The sequence below is a fragment of the Neodiprion fabricii genome, chromosome 2 (genome assembly GCF_021155785.1).
Source record: "Neodiprion fabricii isolate iyNeoFabr1 chromosome 2, iyNeoFabr1.1, whole genome shotgun sequence".
Taxonomy (NCBI): domain Eukaryota; kingdom Metazoa; phylum Arthropoda; class Insecta; order Hymenoptera; family Diprionidae; genus Neodiprion; species Neodiprion fabricii.
The window spans coordinates 965,029-984,612 of record NC_060240.1 but is presented as its reverse complement, the minus strand read 5'-3'; the positions used below and the strand labels follow the sequence as shown (position 1 = coordinate 984,612).

At 39.9% G+C, this 19,584-nt stretch overlaps 3 protein-coding genes across 4 annotated transcripts; all 3 read left to right on the top strand.

Annotated features, from left to right (window-relative positions):
- The first annotated feature begins 1,555 nt into the window (after positions 1 to 1,555).
- On the top strand, positions 1,556 to 9,187 carry LOC124175340 (transcription initiation factor TFIID subunit 1). Of its 2 annotated transcripts, XM_046555471.1 has the most exons (13): positions 1,556 to 1,798; positions 1,922 to 2,794; positions 2,936 to 4,482; positions 4,557 to 4,819; positions 4,935 to 5,296; positions 5,370 to 6,581; positions 6,667 to 6,909; positions 7,021 to 7,459; positions 7,552 to 7,694; positions 7,772 to 7,909; positions 7,992 to 8,127; positions 8,226 to 8,438; positions 8,521 to 9,187. In XM_046555471.1, the coding sequence occupies exons 2-13, from the start codon at positions 2,030 to 2,032 to the stop codon at positions 8,727 to 8,729; spliced, it is 5,670 nt and encodes a 1,889-aa protein (XP_046411427.1). In that variant the 5' UTR covers positions 1,556 to 1,798; positions 1,922 to 2,029; the 3' UTR covers positions 8,730 to 9,187. The 2 variants fall into 2 exon arrangements, with proteins under 2 accessions (XP_046411427.1, XP_046411426.1); XM_046555470.1 differs by having other exon boundaries at positions 1,556 to 2,794.
- Positions 9,188 to 9,960: 773 nt separating this feature from the next.
- Positions 9,961 to 14,838, top strand: LOC124176871. Its single transcript, XM_046558680.1, has 12 exons — positions 9,961 to 10,026; positions 10,149 to 10,227; positions 10,672 to 11,019; positions 11,112 to 11,210; positions 11,810 to 11,949; positions 12,108 to 12,287; positions 13,186 to 13,275; positions 13,448 to 13,523; positions 13,602 to 13,949; positions 14,174 to 14,272; positions 14,360 to 14,499; positions 14,571 to 14,838. The coding sequence occupies exons 1-12, from the start codon at positions 9,976 to 9,978 to the stop codon at positions 14,751 to 14,753; spliced, it is 1,833 nt and encodes a 610-aa protein (XP_046414636.1). The 5' UTR covers positions 9,961 to 9,975; the 3' UTR covers positions 14,754 to 14,838.
- Positions 14,839 to 15,947: 1,109 nt separating this feature from the next.
- LOC124175374 (brachyurin) lies at positions 15,948 to 17,481 on the top strand. The gene is made up of 6 exons (XM_046555577.1): positions 15,948 to 16,043; positions 16,217 to 16,292; positions 16,379 to 16,726; positions 16,817 to 16,915; positions 16,995 to 17,134; positions 17,224 to 17,481. Exons 1-6 carry the CDS (start codon positions 15,999 to 16,001, stop codon positions 17,401 to 17,403), a joined length of 888 nt encoding a protein of 295 aa, XP_046411533.1. The 5' UTR covers positions 15,948 to 15,998; the 3' UTR covers positions 17,404 to 17,481.
- The last annotated feature ends 2,103 nt before the right edge of the window (positions 17,482 to 19,584 follow it).

Sequence of the window (19,584 nt, the reverse complement as noted above, 5' to 3'; positions counted from 1 at the left end):
TTGGAGCCGAAAATTTTTGGTCTCAGATTCGATTTGTACGACCATTTCCTGACTAATTGGACCGCCAGGAACTCAGAAAACGCAGCCAAAAGAGCGTGGGATCAACAGGAGAGAAATTACGAAGGAAAAAGCACCCGCTGAAAAACGTCGAAAACACAGGTTCTGGTTTTTTGGCTGTAACTTTTGATCTGTTGCTCGCAGCGTATCGGGACTGCGCCCAGTCGATTTCTCTCGCAAAATTACGTCGGAATAGTGCACGAAAGAATTTATTCCAGCACTTTTCAAAATCGCAAAGATTTTCGCCAAAAATGCAAAGGGGTTAGCCTTACTTTTTCTTCATTTTTGGAGCCGAAAATTTTTGGTCTCAGATTCGATTTGTACGACCATTTCCTGACTAATTGGACCGCCAGGAACTCAGAAAACGCAGCCAAAAGAGCGTGGGATCAACAGGAGAGAAATTACGAAGGAAAAAGCACCCGCTGAAAAACGTCGAAAACACAGGTTCTGGTTTTTTGGCTGTAACTTTTGATCTGTTGCTCGCAGCGTATCGGGACTGCGCCCAGTCGATTTCTCTCGCAAAATTACGTCGGAATAGTGCATGAAAGAATTTATTCCAGCACTTTTCAAAATCGCGATAATTTTCGCCAAAAATGCAAAGATATAGCCTTTATACTTTATTTTTCAGCGAAAAATCTTTCGTCTCAGAATTGGACCCCTGGAATGCAGAATACGCACTCAGAAGAGCGTGGAACGTTCTTCGGCTGCAACTATCGATATGTGCCGTAGCTCGCAGCGTATTCTACAGAGTTTGTTTATCAGCTGTATGAGTATAATAGCTATTCGAGATATAAGATAATATTCCAATTACTCTATTTATTGTAGAATGGTAATGCATGTAATGCATTTAAGCGAGTCAAGTATTGTTGCCATTTTATATTATTATTCATTGTTTTGATGAAACGCTCTGGACGCCCTCCATCATTTTCAGTATGGGCATAGGTAATAAGCGTATGAATAGGCGGCGTCTCAATCATGCACGAATTCAGGGTTGTGGAAGCATGAGAATCAATTAGATTTTTTTCTCACCTTGAAAAATCGCTACGTTTTATGTGATTTCCTTTTCGTTCCCCCATTTATTCCGTTTTTTCCACTGTCAATCAAAAATTCTAGATTTTTAAATCCTTGGGATAAAAACGCAACTGAGAACCACTGTCTCAACTACCTAGTTCAAAACTCGAGGCATTTTACCGTTTCGTCGTATCTATTTTCACTAGCGACCACGGTCTTTATGATCGGTCTAGGTACACCGGCTGTAAAACCGTGCTCGAAAATGAAGCCGATGTTGTGAATTTTCGCCGCTAGCGCTAGTGAGGGAGAGGCCTACTTAATAAGCATACAGAGATTGCAGCCTCGGAGATTGCAGCGCTCCGGTCTTTGGTGCACAAATTGAGAAACACAGGCTCCAAGTCGGTCACGCTGCGTTATATAGGAAGGGGATTGGAGTGCCCAAACCTGTTTATAAGACCGTGCTCGCGACCTTTTGCCACCAACGGCAGGGTGTTTTTGCGTCAACTTCACGCCCGTGAAAATCCAGCCTCATCATCATAGTTTATTATTCACTGCATTTACCCTACTGCGATGGTAAATCTATTTCGCTTATCAGCATGCGTCTGCAAATGAAAATTAGTTCTAAGAATCTGTTTTGCATCAGATGGCGCCAACACTCTAAAAAACTAGCGTAAACTAGACAACGCTTTAAAAACGGGATATGATTGCGAGTAATGTTGCTAAACAAGGGGTGAGCTTTTGATTTCCCAAGTTCAATTTATTACGTAGACATTGACAAGACTTTATAGGTGCGAAATTAATATTCGTAAAATACGATTAAAAACTAAAAAACTAAATTAATGTATCAATACAGGATAGTAATCCCCACTTGTAAAGCCAACCATCTAACCTCAAAATAGTTAATCTTTACTGATTCAAAGCCACCGTTTCTCAAAAACACACTCATTTGTATCTGCTGAAAATGGTTGACTCAGACGAGGAAAACGACAGAGACATGGATCTGGAAATGAATATGACTGGATTTTTATTTGGCAACATTGATGAAGATGGTCAGTTGGAGGATGATATATTAGATTCCGAGGCGAAGCGCCATTTGGCTTCCCTGGGTCGCCTCGGCCTTAGCAGTTTACTGCAGGAAATGATTGCTCTAGACAATGAGGAACAGAATGAAAAAGAAAATGAGAAAGGAGAAAATGAAGATGAAAATAAAACAGGTGTCAAATCCGAGTCTGACGATGTCAACTATCTAGAAAAATCTCCAACAGCGTTGGATTTCTCTGATATTAACGAATTAGCTGAAGACATAAACGAAGATGATGCAGAAGCGTCCTCCAAGAAACAGGATAGGGCAGCCAGTGACTACGATGCAGATGATGAGGAGGGAGTCAATAAATCTGACACTCAGTTAATGCCTCCTCCGCCCATTCCAGATGAAAAAGAAGCTCTGACCCCTGAAGAGGCAGAAGCTGCTCGCCAGCGTAAGCTTGAAACGCCCTTGGCTTCCATGCTGCCTTCCAAATATGCAAATATCAACGTTACGGAATTGTTTCCTGATTTTCGCCCCAATAAGGTTCTTAGGTTCTCGCGACTTTTTGGCCCTGGCAAACCTAGCAGCCTTCCACAAATTTGGCGGGGTGTTCGGAAACGGCGGAAAAAGAAGAAACACCACGATCCGAAGGATTCAGACTCGGGATCTGATCACGACGAGAGGAAACCTAAGTTCAAGGTACAATAAATATTGAAAAGCTTTTAATTAGCTGAAAATGTAGTTAGGTACTCTTCTACTAAGCAATTTTGACATTAGAAAATGTTTTGAAAGCTGTGAGAAATATGACAAATTTGAGAATTTAAGTCAATCTTCCAACAGGGGTGGAAAATGCATTACGCACCGACTCCATCACCAGATGAATGTATCCCAGATGATGAAGAAAAGTTATTGCTTCCCGTCGAAGACAAGGAACAAACTGGTAAAACTGGCGACATGGGAGACAGCAATGACATGGGTCCAAAAGTTGCAGACTGGCGCTTCGGTCCAGCCCAAATTTGGTATGACATGTTGGAAGTCCCAGAGACTGGTGACGGCTTTAATTATGGGTTCAAACTTGCGGAGAAAACTGAAGAAGTCTGCAAGTCAAAAGATGAGGATACATTTCCAGACGATTCCTTTCTTATGGTGTCTCAACTGCATTGGGAGGATGATGTCGTGTGGAATGGTGATGATATAAAACATAAAGTGATGCAAAAATTAAATAGCAAGAATAATGCTGCTGGTTGGGTACCTTCGAGCAGTAACAGAACTGCTCAGGCCTTCAGCCAGCCAGGAAAAGGAACTCCTGTTCCTGTAGCACCTAACGTTCGACTTGCTACATCGCAAATAGCGACTCCTCTGCACATGCAGTCTAAGAGTAAACTTGCATCGATGGGTAAAGGCAGCCAGCAGCAACAGCGTGAAGAAAACTATGACGATACTTGGTACTCTATTTTCCCTGTGGAGAATGAGGAGTTAGTTTACGGACTCTGGGAAGAGGAAGTTATCTGGGATGCTGAGCACATGACGAAAATACCGAAACCAAAGATTCTCACCCTAGATCCAAACGATGAAAACATTGTATTGGGAATACCGGATGACATAGACCCAGCTCTTCTTCATAAAGACAATGGGCCTCAACCTAAGGTAAAAATCCCACACCCTCATGTGAAAAAAAGCAAACTTTTGCTGGGTAAAGCAGGAGTTATCAACGTTCTTGAAGAGGATGCTCCGCCTCCACCTCCAAAGTCTCCCGATAGGGATCCATTCAACATATCAAATGACTCTTACTACATGCCTCGCTCTTCGGAAACAACATTACGCTTAAAAGTTGGCGGTGGCAATTTAATACAGCATAGCACACCGGTCGTAGAATTGCGAGCACCTTTCGTACAGACACACATGGGACCTATGAGACTGAGGAATTTCCACAGACCTCCGTTAAAGAGGTACAGTCACGGACCTCTGTCTCACACTGGTCCCCACCACGTGTTGCCTCTCCTCAAGCACATCAAGAAGAAAGCTAAGCAAAGAGAACAGGAGAGAATTGCCTCGGGAGGTGGAGATGTCTTCTTCATGAGGACACCTGAAGATTTGACTGGAAGAGATGGGGAAATTGTTCTCATTGAGTTTTCTGAGGAACATCCACCTCTGATGAATCAAGTTGGAATGTGCTCCAAAGTCAAGAATTACTACAAACGAAGAGCTGGAAAGGATCAAGGGCCTATGCGTTACAAATACGGAGAGGTCGCTTATGCGCACACCAGCCCATTTTTGGGCATCTTAACACCTGGCCAAAGTATTCAGGCTATTGAAAATAACATGTACAGGGCCCCGATTTATGAACACAATGGTCCAGAGACTGATTTCTTGATAATAAGGACAAGGTACAGCTGCTTCAAAGGTTGTTGTAGAAATAGAATCACTCTAATCACTGGTCTAAACATTGCCCATTTTTCAGACAGCAATATTTCGTGAGGGAAATAGATGCCTTATTTATTGCTGGACAAGAGTGTCCGTTGTATGAAGTTCCTGGTCCAAATTCCAAACGAGCAAACAACTTTGTAAGAGATTTCTTGCAAGTTTTCATATATAGATTATTCTGGAAATCTCGTGACACTCCTAGGCGAATCAAAATGGATGATATTAAAAAAGCATTCCCATCGCATAGTGAAAGCAGTATAAGAAAGAGACTGAAGCTTTGCGCTGATTTTAAAAGAACAGGTACATTTCACTCTGTATCTGCCTCGTAAAATTTCCTTACATATTTCTGTCAAATTCTGCAAAGAATAGTATTATTGAAAAATTTGTGATTTGTTACCTTCGTTTTTTAAACTAGGAATGGACTCAAATTGGTGGGTAATCAAGCCAGACTTCAGACTGCCGACTGAGGAAGAAATCAGAGCTATGGTTTCTCCGGAGCAGTGTTGCGCCTATTTTAGTATGATCGCAGCCGAACAGAGACTTAAAGATGCTGGGTATGGTGAAAAGTTTTTGTTCACACCTCAGGATGACGACGATGAAGAAATGCAGTTGAAAATGGATGATGAAGTCAAAGTTGCACCCTGGAACACAACACGTGCCTATATTCAAGCGATGAGAGGGAAATGTTTATTACAGTTGGCTGGTCCAGCCGATCCTACAGGCTGTGGGGAAGGCTTTTCTTATGTAAGAGTGCCAAACAAACCGACAATCAGCAAAGTAAGTACGATGCGAACATTTTTTGTGGGGAAGTTAAACAAAATGATAATAATAATTTCTCATTGCTGTTTAGGAAGAGCAGGAAGCACAGCCAAAGAGAACAGTTACTGGCACAGATGCAGATTTGCGTAGGCTTTCGTTGAACAATGCAAAGGCTTTACTACGAAAGTTTGGTGTGCCTGAAGAAGAAATTAAAAAACTTTCACGGTGGGAGGTAATTGACGTTGTGCGAACTTTGTCGACGGAAAAAGCGAAAGCAGGAGAAGAGGGTATGACAAAGTTTTCAAGAGGTAATAGATTCTCTATAGCTGAGCACCAGGAAAGGTACAAAGAAGAGTGTCAAAGAATATTCGACCTGCAGAATCGTGTCTTGTCGTCGAATGAAGTACTCAGTACCGACGAGGGTGAGAGTTCTGATGAAGATAGTTCAGATATTGAAGAAATGGGTAAAAATATTGAGAACATGTTGTCGAACAAAAAGACCAGCACCCAGTTGTCCCTTGAGAGAGAAGAACAGGAACGACATGAGCTCAGAAAAATGATAATGGGCGACATGCAAGAGCAGGAGAAAAAAAGTAAAGAGAAAAAGAAAGACGACGAAGATGATGGTCCTGTGAATAACTATGGACCGCAACAAGGTAGAGTGCTAAAAATATATAGAACCTTTAGAAATCCTGACGGAAAGGAATTCACCAGAGTTGAGCTGGTGAGAAAACCAGCCGTCATAGACACTTACATAAAGATAAGAAATTCCAAGGACGAAACCTTCATCAAACAATTCGCAACCCTTGATGAAGCTCAGAAAGAAGAAATGAAAAGAGAAAAGAGAAGAATCCAGGAACAGTTGCGCAGAATCAAACGGAATCAAGAACGTGAACGCATGCTGGGTGGCCCTGTGACGAATTCTTTCAGCTCCTCAAACTTATTTGAACGTTCAAACCTGAGTACCCCGCCAGTCTCGTCGTCCAGTATCCTTCCATTAAGTAATTTTCAATCCTCTACTCTTTCCTCTAAGCATCCTAAGCCTGAGATATCTCCCTCTAAACGTAAAAAACCTAAACTTAAACCTGATCTTAAATTAAAATGTGGCGCTTGTGGTAACGTAGGGCATATGCGAACCAATAAGGCGTGTCCCCTTTACCAGAACAGCTTGCCTACTGCGCCGGTGAATGTCGCTATGACGGAAGAACAGGAAGAAGAAATCGAAAAGCAGCTTAATACCGATGATCAAGATTTGGTTAATGTTGATGGAACAAAAGTTAAATTATCTTCGAAGCTTATCAAGGTAGGTGTAACATCTTTTATTTTTAATGAGATATTCAGAAATCGTAGATTTATAAAAAAACATTACGCTGAATGTCTTACCATAGCATGCTGAAGAAATGAAGAGACGTACTTTGTTACTGAAAGTACCAAAGGAGGCTGTTAGTGCACGGAAACGTCGTCGGGCAACTGGTGACGATCACTGTGATTATCTCAAACGTCAACAAAGACCGGCAAACAGACGTAGAACCGATCCAGTTGTGGTGATGTCTACCATGTTGGAAAGTATTCTGAATGAGATGAGAGATTTACCAGATGTTCAGCCATTCCTGTTTCCTGTAAATGCAAAAGTACGTTGATTCAGATCACATATAAATCTGTTACTTAGATTAAAATTTATAACGCAAAGAAAACAGCATAGACAACCCTGTATTTAATATCGTTTTCAACTATGATTAAAGGTAGTTCCAGATTATTACAAAATTGTTCAAAGGCCGATGGACTTACAAACTATAAGAGAAAACTTGAGGCAAAAGAAATATCAAAGCAGGGGAGAGTTCTTGGCTGATGTAAATCAGATAGTTGAAAATTCAACGCTTTACAATGGAGTAAAGAGTTCATTGACTGTGGCTGCCAAACGAATGCTCGACACTTGTGTAGAAAGACTCGGCGAAAAAGAAGATCGTCTAATGAGACTTGAAAAGGCAATAAATCCGCTCCTAGATGATAACGATCAAGTCGCCCTTTCTTTCATTCTTGACAATGTAGTTAACAACAAACTAAAATCCATGACCGAGGCTTGGCCGTTTCTTAAGCCGGTTAATAAAAAAATGGTCAAAGATTATTATAATTTGATCAAAAGGCCAATGGACTTGGAATCGATTTCTAAAAAAGTTACAGGTACATCGAACTTCTTTCACCGGAATTGTTAAACTTATTTTTTCCCCCTGTGATTTGTACTAAATGAAAATATCGCTTCTCTCCGTATATAGCACATAAATATCACAGTCGGCACGAGTTCCTCATGGATATTGCACAGATTTTGAAGAACTGTACACTTTATAACGGAAAGGATTCACCATTCACGCAAAAGGCAGAAACTTTGGTGAAAGCTTGTAAAGAAACTTTAGACGAGGTAAATTTTACCATCTATATTACTCATGATTCATTGAAGCGACGTGTAATCTACCACCATTCGTCTCTTTCTTTCAGTATGATGATCATTTGACGCAACTGGAGAATAACATTCTCTTAGTACAACAACGGGCTATGGAACAAGCGGATATTGATTCATCCTGGCTTGGTCCCGATGAAGAAAATTACACCATTGCCGAACCAGAGTTCAGAGGAGTACGTCGATACATGATTATGAAACGATGTGCCAAGTTTGCAAAGGAGAGTGACGAATTGTAATTTTTCTCTTTTATTCCAGAGTCAAACCAGCTCTCCAGACAATCCATTTGGCAAATCGATGATGGACGATTTTGATTTCGTTGATGTGGAGGGGGACATGGATGGAGAATTGGGTCGAAGCGGGCGTGCTAAGAAAAAAGACGTTCTCGAAGAAGGTAAGAAAACATGTTCTGAAAACAAGGTGGAAACAATCGTGACATCAAGACTGAAGAGGTTATTAAAATAACTAACTTGATTTTCGTGGATTCTACAGACCTTCAGTTCTCGAGCGAAGACGAATTCGATGAGGTGCCATTTGGAACTGACGAACAATCTGAGCAAACTGAAATGGAAGCACTGGAAGTTGGCGAAATGAGAGAAGTTGGCGAAGTACCCGCAGATGACGACAGTCAACAAGCCGCGGAAGCTATGGTTCAATTAAGTAATGTTGGATTCTACACTGGAGAACAACAGATGTTACAGCAAGGTAAGTTTTTCCAACAGTTGAATCATATACATAGTCATTGTCAGTATTGTTAACGATTTTATTTTTCATTTTTCCCCTACAGAAGAGAGCATGGATGTTGATCCAAACTACGATCCGTCTGATTTCTTGCTTGCCGGTTTACCGTCCCGAGAAGATAAGGCTGTTGATAAAATTCAAGACGATCTTGCCGTCTCTGAAAGTGATGACGAGGCCCAGAATAATCGATTAGAAACTAAACACGAGATAGAACCACAACAGGAGGAAGATGAAGGAGGGGATTTATGGTTTTAAACCGATTTTAAGTTTCATCGTAGTTTCAAACTGTACCTGTATTATAATGATTTAAGTTTAAGCAAAGTCAATTAAACCACGATAAAATTATTGTTGCATTATGTATGTACATATAAAGTAAGTTGAGCATTAATATTCATATACCTATTTATAAGTAGTAAAAAAGTGTAGAGCACCTAAGGAAGAATTAATGGTAACAAGATGAAAGTGAAGTCATATATATATATACTTATGTCATATCAAAGAACCAACATTAAAAATTGTATAAAGTATTTTTTTTTTTTTTTGATGCTGTTTAGTTATACAATTTATGAGAACGTATCAACTATCAGTTAAATCGTATTAGTATCGAATTCTGTTTTTCATATAATTTTAATATATCTCGATCAGTAATCAATGCTGGAATAAAAAAAAATAAAAAAAAAAAAAACTGCAAATACGCTGATGCAATAAAGACTTGTAACGAAAAAAAGAGAACATTTAAATTATTCTTACTGTCCCCCTCATGTGTATTCCGTAACTAAACCTAAGCCGTTCAAAATAGAAATATAATCATTACTGATATTGGATTTGTTTTTGGGTGATTTAGCGCTGCCAGTTATAACATGCGCATTGTGCGCGTTGTGATAATTTAGTGTTGTTGATATTCAACTGAAATCAGATAAAATTAGATTCCAAAATGTTACTACAATATTCAGTGAACACTCGAGGCTTATCTGCAAAATATGTCCGAATAACGATACTGTTATTGTGACAACAATGTCATACAATGAGTACAGTATATTCCATTGTGCGTCATCCTTTAATCTTTTCAGTGACAGAAGCCACTATAGTAGCACCCTTTTTTCAATTTTTTTTTTTTATATTCCATGCAAAATCTTGATATTTTTCAAATAGGAAATATCCGTAAACAATAAATCGCCGACTGTAAAGTCAGTCTGGTATATTTCATGTACGTAAAAAAAAAAACAACGTACGTCAATCAAATGTCAATTTATAAAATCTTGACAGGGATTAACTAAGGAATAATGTGTTGATAATACGAACGGTATTGAACCACATTTGACCATGCTATAGATTAAATCTAGGCCCAATCAATCTAATGTTATCGTTACATTCTCGTGAGATTTATCGTAAGTTAACAAGCATCATTACGTGCAGAGTCACTGATTTCTTTCAAGCTACGTCTTTGTACAAAATCTGTATATAAACAATGACAACTTACATGATTTCGAATAGTGTCAAGATGAGGATTTTCATCGTACTTTGCTTGGTGGCGGCTGCGGCTCATTGTCAGGTATTTTTAGCAGTTTGAATTTTCGATCTTTGCCAGCACTTGCGTGCAATCTAAAGTTTCTCGATTTGAATTAAACGTCGAAACATTATTATAACAATCTAAGAAACTTTCGGTATTTTAAGGTGACTAAAGTGGATTGGCATACCGTCAGCCCCATCGAAGTCTTTCCGAAAGACTACAACTTAGATCGTTGGGCCAAGAGTAAGTTACTCCGAAACATAGTACAGGTCTGCAAAATAAATTTTATTTCAACAGCATGGGATGTTTTTGGCAAGTATAAAGTTTTCGAGGGTGCTGAATCCAAAAATTACTTTCATTTCCACCCATCGTCTGCAGTATTCTTGCAAAATACAAGGTGTTTGCATAAAAAGAGCATAACAATAATGAAAAACACCACCATTGCATTACAATGAACTAAACAATATTTCTTACAAAATTAAACAAACAATATCTTTACGAAATTTATTTAACATTCCGTGCTCATTCTTTTCGCCTACGAAACATTTTCTTCTTGTGCCTGTGCAGTTTGTTGGTTGCAGACCTGTGCAGTTTGCCGCAAATTATGCTTACATCGGGTATTAGACTCCTTCTGGAAAAGACCGTGATTATAGCGATCTAATATATTATAATTTTCAAACTGTCAAGTACTCGAGGATGCAGAGCGCGTAAATCCGACGCGTATCGTTGGAGGAGAAGAAGCTACGCCTGGACAATTCCCGTATCAAATTGGCCTTCTTTCCACCAATGCCGCGGGTTCGACCGGATTCTGCGGTGGTTCGATCCTAAATGAAAATTGGGTACTAACCGCTGCTCATTGCGTCGATGTTGCGGTATCCGTAGAAGTTATTGTCGCTGCTCACAACATCAATGAACCCGAAGAAGGACAATACAGAGTTCCAGCCCAAAAAATCGTCGTTCACGAGAATTGGGACACAGCGACCATTAGAAATGACTTGGCAGTGCTTCGGCTCGCCTTTCCTATCGAATACTCCAGTAAACTGATCTCATTGTTACTCTAATTCGTGAATGCGGATACCTTAAAAGTTAGGAGCATTTAATTAATGATTACTTTTGAAAATTTTTAGACCGTGTCCAACCAATTCGTCTGCCAAGTCGGTCACAGGTTGGGCAAACATTCGCTGGTGAAACGGGGATCGTATCCGGTTGGGGAAGGGATTCCGATTGTGAGCATTATACTCAAAATACGTATCTTATACCGACTAATAACATTTATTACTTTTACTTTAGGTTTCAAGGGGTTATACCTAGTCAGGACCCCGAAAAAAATTGTCAAATGAAAAATCAAAAAAGATTTTGTTGATATAAAGTATTATCTCGTCTTTGATCGAAGGAATAAGCAAAATATTAAGTTTTACCAAAACGACAGCTACTCAAAAAAAAAAAAAACATTTTGGTTTTCCATTAAAATTTTCGCTTCAATTTGTTTATAAAATGGAAAATATCTACCGGCGAGCAAAAATCTCCGATCAAGGACTGAAAAATATATTCATAAAGCTTGTGTAAAAATTTGAGACTGATCGGTTGAGCCGTTTTTGATAAAAAAGCGTTCAAACTTTCAAAAGCACTTTCAAACGCTCCGAGGCGTCTTTGCAAATGTGCGCGTAACTTCAAGAATACTTGTCGCATCGACATAAAATTTTCTGTGCATATACTTGAATGTATGTACAATGCGAAAATGTAATTAAAAAAAAAATTCAATTTTTGAAAAATCCTGGGTAGGTATAACCCCTTAATTACCTGCAATCGTAACGATTTGTTGCAGCGTCCAACAGCGTCAGTCCCGTTCTTCGCTGGACGCAGAATCCCATCACCACAAATCTTGCGTGCAGCATATATTACTTTTTCCAAATCAACAGCGCTCAAATATGCTTGTCTGGAGAGGGAGGCCGCTCTTCGTGCAACGTAAGTGCGAAACATGAGTATCACTTCTATCTATTTATTTACCTTCGAACCATACCAATTGGAATTGCTTCACCGGTGTTATGGTACTATGACAACCACAGGTACACACCTAACAGGTAGGCACGTCAATTTTCTTACTAATAAAATTTCATTTTCAGGGCGACTCTGGAGGTCCCTTGGTGATTGTTGAAGACGATGGCATCGCGACCCAAGTCGGTGCTGTGTCCTTCGGGATCGCGCTTGGATGTTCTGTTGGATGGCCTGGTGTTTACGTTCGTCTTACAGACTACTTAGACTGGATCGTGGAACACACCGATAATGAAATCTTCATCAGAGATTAATCACTCGCTGATAATCATGTTGTGGTTATCAGGGGACGCCAAGTGCGATAAATTAGAATGCAATGAATTGCTCAAATGTAATTGATTTTTACCTTTACCTCATTTAATATATGTACAAGAATTTCCGTATACAATAACAATAGATTTAAGAAAAAATAAATGAAACTCGTCCCATAAAGATTAAAGATATTTAGTCAAATAAAAATGTTACAAATACACATGAAGAATTAATTTCAACCCAATTGTACTGAATAAAATATACTAAATCATATATTAAAAAATAAAGTCTTATTATAAATATTAAAAATGTAATAAAACCAATATTGAATAAAAAAAATTATTCAAAAATTAATTTAATCTTCTTTGATTCCAAAGTGCATATATGTTACACATTCGTGTAAGTTTTCTTCGTCACAAGTATAAGTCCGATTCTAAAATCTTCATAGCATTTTACTATCTCGATTGACTGAACTACGATTTCACGTATATTTGCAGTTTTGAATAGTTCAAAACTCAGAATAATTTCATCAAGTTCATTATTATTTCACTATTTTCATGGCGTGCAGAATTCTATTTTATTATAATTGAACCAAATATTACGATTATATCGTCGTTATTTACGATAAAAATAAAAAATATCTACACGTGAATGCGTAGATAGCTTTGAAACCACGAAGTAATGATTAACAAACTGGATTTTTTGATTACAAGATGATACAGATCGAACACTGTGTACGAAAAATATACATCATTGCAAAAAAAAACATTCAGATTGCGTTCTAATATTGCCAACCGATTTTATCCAGATCCGATATTTCATTCATTAGGTTATCGAGGCTGTGCCATGAGATAGGTGATTTCCGGCCTCTTATCGGCAACAGTTTTCGTATAAAAGTACGTGCCGTTCTTTGACGTATTACTACGAAAAAGTGACTGCACAATGAAGGTCCTCGTAGCGCTTTGCTTTGTCGCAGCTGTGGCTCAGGTATATTTATTCCAATCATGTATAAGTGTTCTTTCCGTACGTAGATCAGATCGAAAGTAAGCAGATTCACAATCAAGCTGCCTAGAATCAAGTCACGGTTATTGGCACTTCTGGTAGACGTCATACGCCCATTCCAATTCACGTTAACAGCAATGAATTCTGTATTTTCAAGGCCTACGACATAGACTGGAGCCAAGTCAGCCCCATCGAAGTATTCCCCCCAGACTACGAGGGTTTTCTCATCAAAAGTAGGTACCATCGATTATCCACCAATTCTATCTACACCTCCCCTCGACGTCTAGTACGCAACTTTAACATTTTTTCAGAACTCAAGAATGTGACACCCTTGGACGCGAGCCGTATCGTAGGGGGCGAAGTGGCCACCCGTGGACAGTTCCCTTACCAAGTTGCTGTGCTTTCCACCAATGCAGCGGGTGCGACCGGATTCTGCGGTGGTTCGATCCTCAATGAAAATTGGATTCTTACTGCCGCTCATTGCGTCGATGTTGCGGTGTCCGTGGAAGTTGTTTTCGCAGCCCAAAACATCAATGAGGATGAAGATGGACAGTTCAGCCGCACGTCCACCGATATCATTGTTCACGAGAGTTGGGATGCTGCGAACATCAGAAATGACCTCGCTCTGATCAAGCTTGCCGAGGCCATTGAATACTCCGGTAACCCATTTCTAACCGATTCGTAAGCTGAATATTAAGGTGAAAATATGTCCCAAAGAAAAAAGAAAACACCTATATTTTCGTAAACTTTTTATTGTACGTTGAAATTAGCTATTTCACTCCCACGACATTCATCGTGAACACTCGGACGTGATTATTATTTTTGCAGCCCCGCATAAACACCGTAAAGAATAATGTATTTTTTTTTTTTTGAAAATTATTAGACCTCGTTCAGCCAACTCGGCTGCCAAGTCGCTCCCAGGTCAGCGAAACCTTCGCTGGGCTGACCGGAACTGTATCTGGTTGGGGACGCGATTCCGACTGTGAGTATATTCGAAATCATTATTAACCATCGATAGTGTATACTTGATGGGTATTTCCGCATTATCGATAATCCCTATGATCAACAGCATCGAACAGCGTGAGTTCCGTTCTTCGTTGGACCTCAAACCCCATCCTGACATACTCCGCTTGCCGTTCGTGGTACTGGAGCTTGGTCAACACTGACCAGATTTGTCTGTCTGGTAGCGGAGGCCGCTCTTCATGCAACGTGAGTATAAACAATGAGGATTATTCGAACAAAGGTATGTAATACGTGAATTGTGTTATTATTCGTTTCAGGGAGACTCTGGCGGTCCGTTGGTCGTCACTGACACAGATGGTGAAATAACCCAGGTTGGTGTTGTTTCCTTCGGAATATCTCTTGGTTGCGCTGTTGGATGGCCCGGAGTTTACGTACGTCTGACCGATTTCTTGGACTGGATCGAAACCAACACTGGCGGAGATATCGTTATCAGCAATTAATCGCATGACTGATATTACGCATTCCACCGTTATAACGTCAAATGTACCACGGATGTAATAATTGGAATAAATGAATCAAAACTTATTGCCTGTGTCTCATTTACCGCGAAAGCTTACATATTATAAGCTTATATAAGTGAGCATCAGCATTAGGGCGGTCTTTATTCAAGGTGTTGTCGAATTTTTGCCAACCCATCCCCCATATCAACACTTCAAATAATTCAAAAACAAGTGCCTAATTTTTTTAAATTTGTACCTCAACTCTAAGATAGTCCGCATTGTGATCGAAGTTTCTTATGGGAAATAACATAGAAAAAACTTTTTTTTTTCGGTATATATTTTATTGTATAAGTAATAATTTTCCAAAAAATCTGTATTTGCGAGGTTTTAGTCGGCATTGGTGCCACTATCTGTAAAAAAAAATCACATCATTATACCAGGCAATCTAGACGAATTGGACTGTCTCTGAATAAGGACCATCCTGATGAGCATACAGTTTTTTTCGTTTTTTTACATCAATGAACGAATCCAATTCGTAGATTATTGTCAAGTTTGACATTTAAGCATGAGTGTCTTCGAAGAGAACTTCTATTATTACCAATTATCGATTAGAAATTTTAGGCAGCCCGAATACATAAAATTATGTCTATATATTTATTTCCGTTTTCAAGTTCTATCAGCTCGACTGTGGATATTACTGAAAGTAATCTCTGTAGCTTCACATATATTCCCATTTCTTTTTTTTGCAGTTTCCAATTTCTATTCTTTTTACCGTTTCTAATTATTCATCTGTAATTGTAGCATACGCTAGATTTTTAATTTAAACAATTCTGAATTAATCATCGTAGAAAATAGTCAAAGAAAATAGTCCACCTAAAGGATAAAAAGAACCACAAGTCAACGCGAGTTTCGAAATTCCAACAAACTGTGAACGGCAAATAACATTATATTTCGGAACTATAACAAAAAAATACGATCCAATATTTATGAAAAAAAAAACATGAAATGAAGCAACGATCATTTACGTGATACAATTTAGACACGTTACATACATATTTGCACGTATTGCAGATTAGATCAATTTTTTCTTACTGATTTTATCTGTTCAATGTAATGTATAGATTCATCATGTTTTATCTAACTCGCGGCAGACAATCAGATGATTTCTTGCTCTTATCTCTGAAAATTTGCGTATAAAAGTTCACACCATTCTTCAACGTTGCACTTCTCAGAACCAACTGCAGAATGAAAGTTCTTGTGGCTCTTTGTTTCGTCGCGGCGGTAGCCCAGGTACCACGTTATAAGTTATTGTTACCTGATTTTCTTGTGTAATTAATCCTCATTGGAAATAAGAATCGGATAGCATAAACAAGATCGAAGAATATTGTCTAACTCTTGCGTTGAAATAGTTGAAATTACACCCATGTTAACGGAAAAGAATTCTCTTATACCTTATTTTATAGGCCATCGATGTGGACTGGAACAAGATCAGCCCCATCGAAGTCTTCCCACAAGACTTGGCAGGTCCTTTGACCGAGAGTAAGTGTCTCCCTTGGATAATATTCCATGAATTGAACTGTCCTATTGGCCCTTGCAAGTAACGTATCGAACCTGTAATTTTCTAGGTCTTAAGGACGTCAAAGACCTAGACCCATCTCGTGTCGTTGGAGGAGAAGAAGCTAGTCCTGGACAGTTCCCGTATCAAGTTGGTCTGTTCTCAACGAATGCCGCGGGCTCGACCGGATTCTGCGGCGGTTCCATCCTGAACTACGAGTGGATTCTAACCGCAGCTCATTGCGTCGACGTTGCCGTATCGGTAGAAGTCATTCTTGGAGCTCAGTACATCCGCGAAGACGAACCGACACAGGTGGTACTCCAAGTTGCAGAAATCATTGTCCACGAGAACTGGGACACCAGGAACATCAGGAACGACCTTGCCTTGCTGCGCCTTCCCGCGCCCATTCAATTCACTGGTACAATATTTTATGATTAAATCACGATTTTATACAAAAATTGAATTGCACGGAAAAGTTAATGGACAATTGGGTTCCGTAAACTTTCAGAGCGCATTCAGCCCATTCGTCTGCCAAGTCGCTCCCAGGTTGGACAAACCTTCGCTAGCGAAACTGGAATCGTATCTGGATGGGGAAGGGACTCCGACTGTAAGCATATAATACTGTTGATGTTTTCAACGCGCATATTCATTTTATGACGAACTGCAATTCTCATGGTGGATTACAGCTTCCAGCAGCATCAGTCCTGTTCTCCGCTGGACCCAGAACCCGATCCTCACTAACTTTGTGTGCACCCGGTACTATTTCTTCAGCGTTACCAGCGCTCAGATCTGCTTGTCTGGCAGAGGAGGCCGCTCATCGTGCAACGTAAGTGTAACACTGTGGTGACTGACTTGGTGGCTGACGATCCATCGGTGCAGGCTAGATGGAGTTCAAAATCGATGCTTTTTTTTCAGGGAGACTCTGGTGGCCCGTTGGTGGTGACTGACAGCGATGGTGAAATCACCCAGGTTGGTGTTGTTTCCTTCGGAATAGCTCTGGGATGCGCTGTTGGATGGCCCGGTGTCTACGTTCGTGTCACTGATTACTTGGACTGGATTGAGACACACGCTCCTTCTGTTGCTATCAGAGATTGATTGCTAAAAATCATGCACTCCTTCACCGAAAGAACGCGGGATGACTTAATCTTGAATAAAAATTTATCCCACTGGTAATCTTCGAATGGACTTTAAATCTGACCAAGCAAATCCCTTGATCCATGTACAAAATTTATACTCCAGATTTTTAATACCGTAATTGCAAGACGGCATTACCTTTCTTAATCCTGCCTAAATAAATAAAAAATTTTAAGAAGATTTGAGGAACCGAAAGAAATATCTGATGGTCATCGTCGAATTTTTAGATTCTTACCGAGGGCAATCAACCCATCAAATTTCTGACATAATCCTAATGGAATTAAGTTAACGATGAACATGTACAGGATTTACTCACAATCAGTTTACCAACAATATCTAGCGACAATATTTGGCTATGACGATCTTAGATTCAAAGGTAGATAATCTTTTCTATATTTTGACTGTGTTCATTATCTCAGACGCACTTCTGATTTGAGCGATGATAAATCAACAATGAGAAGTTCTGGAAAAGTGAGAGTTCAATGAAATGATGATCATGACATTGTGCATCGTCATAGTATGTCTAATAGGATAGTAATTACACTGAACACGGGTGTTGTATATAAAGTACAAAAATTTTATTTCTCAGCGTTTACCTGCATATAATTATTTAAGTTAAGTTGACTGAACTTCATTCTGAGGAAAAACAATTTTTGCGGCGTTTAATCAAGAGGAGAGATAGCTTGTGCAAAAATGTGGAGATCCCAAGCATCTATAAATCAATTTGGGAGTATTGCTAAACCCCGCAACCCCGGAAGATGTTGGGTTGACAATCGTTTCTTTCGCATCCTGTCCTTGATCTTTGCTAGCGGATCTTTCCAATGCCCGTTCAAATATTTCAGACAATTTGCTTGTATAATCAATAGCCAAATTCACCTCCGCCCGAGTCATGTAGATAAGGTCAGTGTTCCGTTTTTCCGTAACTATCATTGCTTTCTTTGATCCGGATATTTTACACTTGTCCATGCCGACGTCGTTTTCTTCACCTTTGAGCTCTGTTTCAATATCCAACGAAGCACGTGTAGGCAAATTCCTTTCAATGTTCACAGGCTGTTCGTCTTTGCTCGATGGAAAAACCGAGGAAGAAAAGGAAGAGGAAGAAGAAGAAGAAGAAGAAGGTGATCGAGAGAAAAGCTTTCCGATACAGTAATCCGATGTGCTCGCATTCCCACTCGAAATATCCTTTGCGTCATCATCTGGTCGATTCATCTTTGTAACAGAATCATCCTCGGACTTCGTGGTTGACGAACATGTAGAAGACTTCGCAGGTTTTTCAACACTATGAGAATGACCAGAAAGGCTCTGCGAACTGCTTTGACTGTGCAATTCCGGGTCCACGATTTGATCAGTAATGAAAATATACTCGCCAACTCCACCAGTCTCAGATGTAAACGTTGAATCGTGCTCGTTTTTGATGATCGTTAGGTATTCATCCGTCTCCTCGTAATTGCCTACGACTACTTTATTGATCGAGGCCTCACGGTCGACGTTACTCTTGGTATCGGTCCATGAATTGCTTTCTTTAGAAGCGAAATAGGGACTGTTCAGGCTGTGTCCGTGCCAAGTACCATCGCTGGACGAGGCTTGGCTCAAGGTGGTTCTACTGGTCTCCGGGGATGTTCGGGACGAATTGTCGATAGACACTTGCAGCGATTCGCGCTGCAGAACCTGGGCAGAGTTTTGTCGAAAAATAGGATCGAGCTGCTGTTGCAAACTCACGGTGGTGTAGTTTTCATGCAACGGTACTAGCTCGGTGTTCAGCATGAACTTTTCTACTTCAGGGTTTATGTTGTTCTTGTAATTGATCGCAGAACCTAGGGGAAAATTCTGTCCGAGATCCAGAACGGAGCTACTCTTCGTCCAGTTCTGCAGAGTATGGCCCATCTTCGAAATCCATGGATTGAGGTCTTCGACTTGTGCCACTCCCTCTGACGAATCAAGACTACCGTCTGACCGTTGGGACATTGAGGTTTGACTATCATTCGAAGTCCTCGATGTGGGAGGATTCTCTCTAATAAGTTTGTCGTTGCGAACTTTGTTGGTGCTTGAATTATTTCTCGCTGTTATTGAGTTGTCAGATTTAATGGACGCTGAAGTATCTCGATCCTGAATTTCACCGGAATCTTGAGCATCGCCGACGCT

Excerpts from the sequence above, each read along its gene's own strand:
- LOC124175340 (XM_046555471.1), top strand. The coding sequence starts at position 2,030 with ATGGTTGACTCAGACGAGGAAAACGACAGAGACATGGATCTGGAAATG. Across the intron at positions 6,582-6,666 it reads TATCTTCGAAGCTTATCAAG|CATGCTGAAGAAATGAAGAG; the intron begins GTAGGTGTAACA and ends GTCTTACCATAG. Across the intron at positions 6,910-7,020 it reads TGTTTCCTGTAAATGCAAAA|GTAGTTCCAGATTATTACAA; the intron begins GTACGTTGATTC and ends CTATGATTAAAG.
- LOC124176871 (XM_046558680.1), top strand. The coding sequence starts at position 9,976 with ATGAGGATTTTCATCGTACTTTGCTTGGTGGCGGCTGCGGCTCATTGT. Across the intron at positions 12,288-13,185 it reads ATGAAATCTTCATCAGAGAT|TACGTGCCGTTCTTTGACGT; the intron begins TAATCACTCGCT and ends TTCGTATAAAAG. Across the intron at positions 13,950-14,173 it reads CGAGGCCATTGAATACTCCG|ACCTCGTTCAGCCAACTCGG; the intron begins GTAACCCATTTC and ends GAAAATTATTAG.
- LOC124175374 (XM_046555577.1), top strand. The coding sequence starts at position 15,999 with ATGAAAGTTCTTGTGGCTCTTTGTTTCGTCGCGGCGGTAGCCCAG. Across the intron at positions 16,293-16,378 it reads GGCAGGTCCTTTGACCGAGA|GTCTTAAGGACGTCAAAGAC; the intron begins GTAAGTGTCTCC and ends GTAATTTTCTAG. Across the intron at positions 16,916-16,994 it reads ATGGGGAAGGGACTCCGACT|CTTCCAGCAGCATCAGTCCT; the intron begins GTAAGCATATAA and ends GGTGGATTACAG.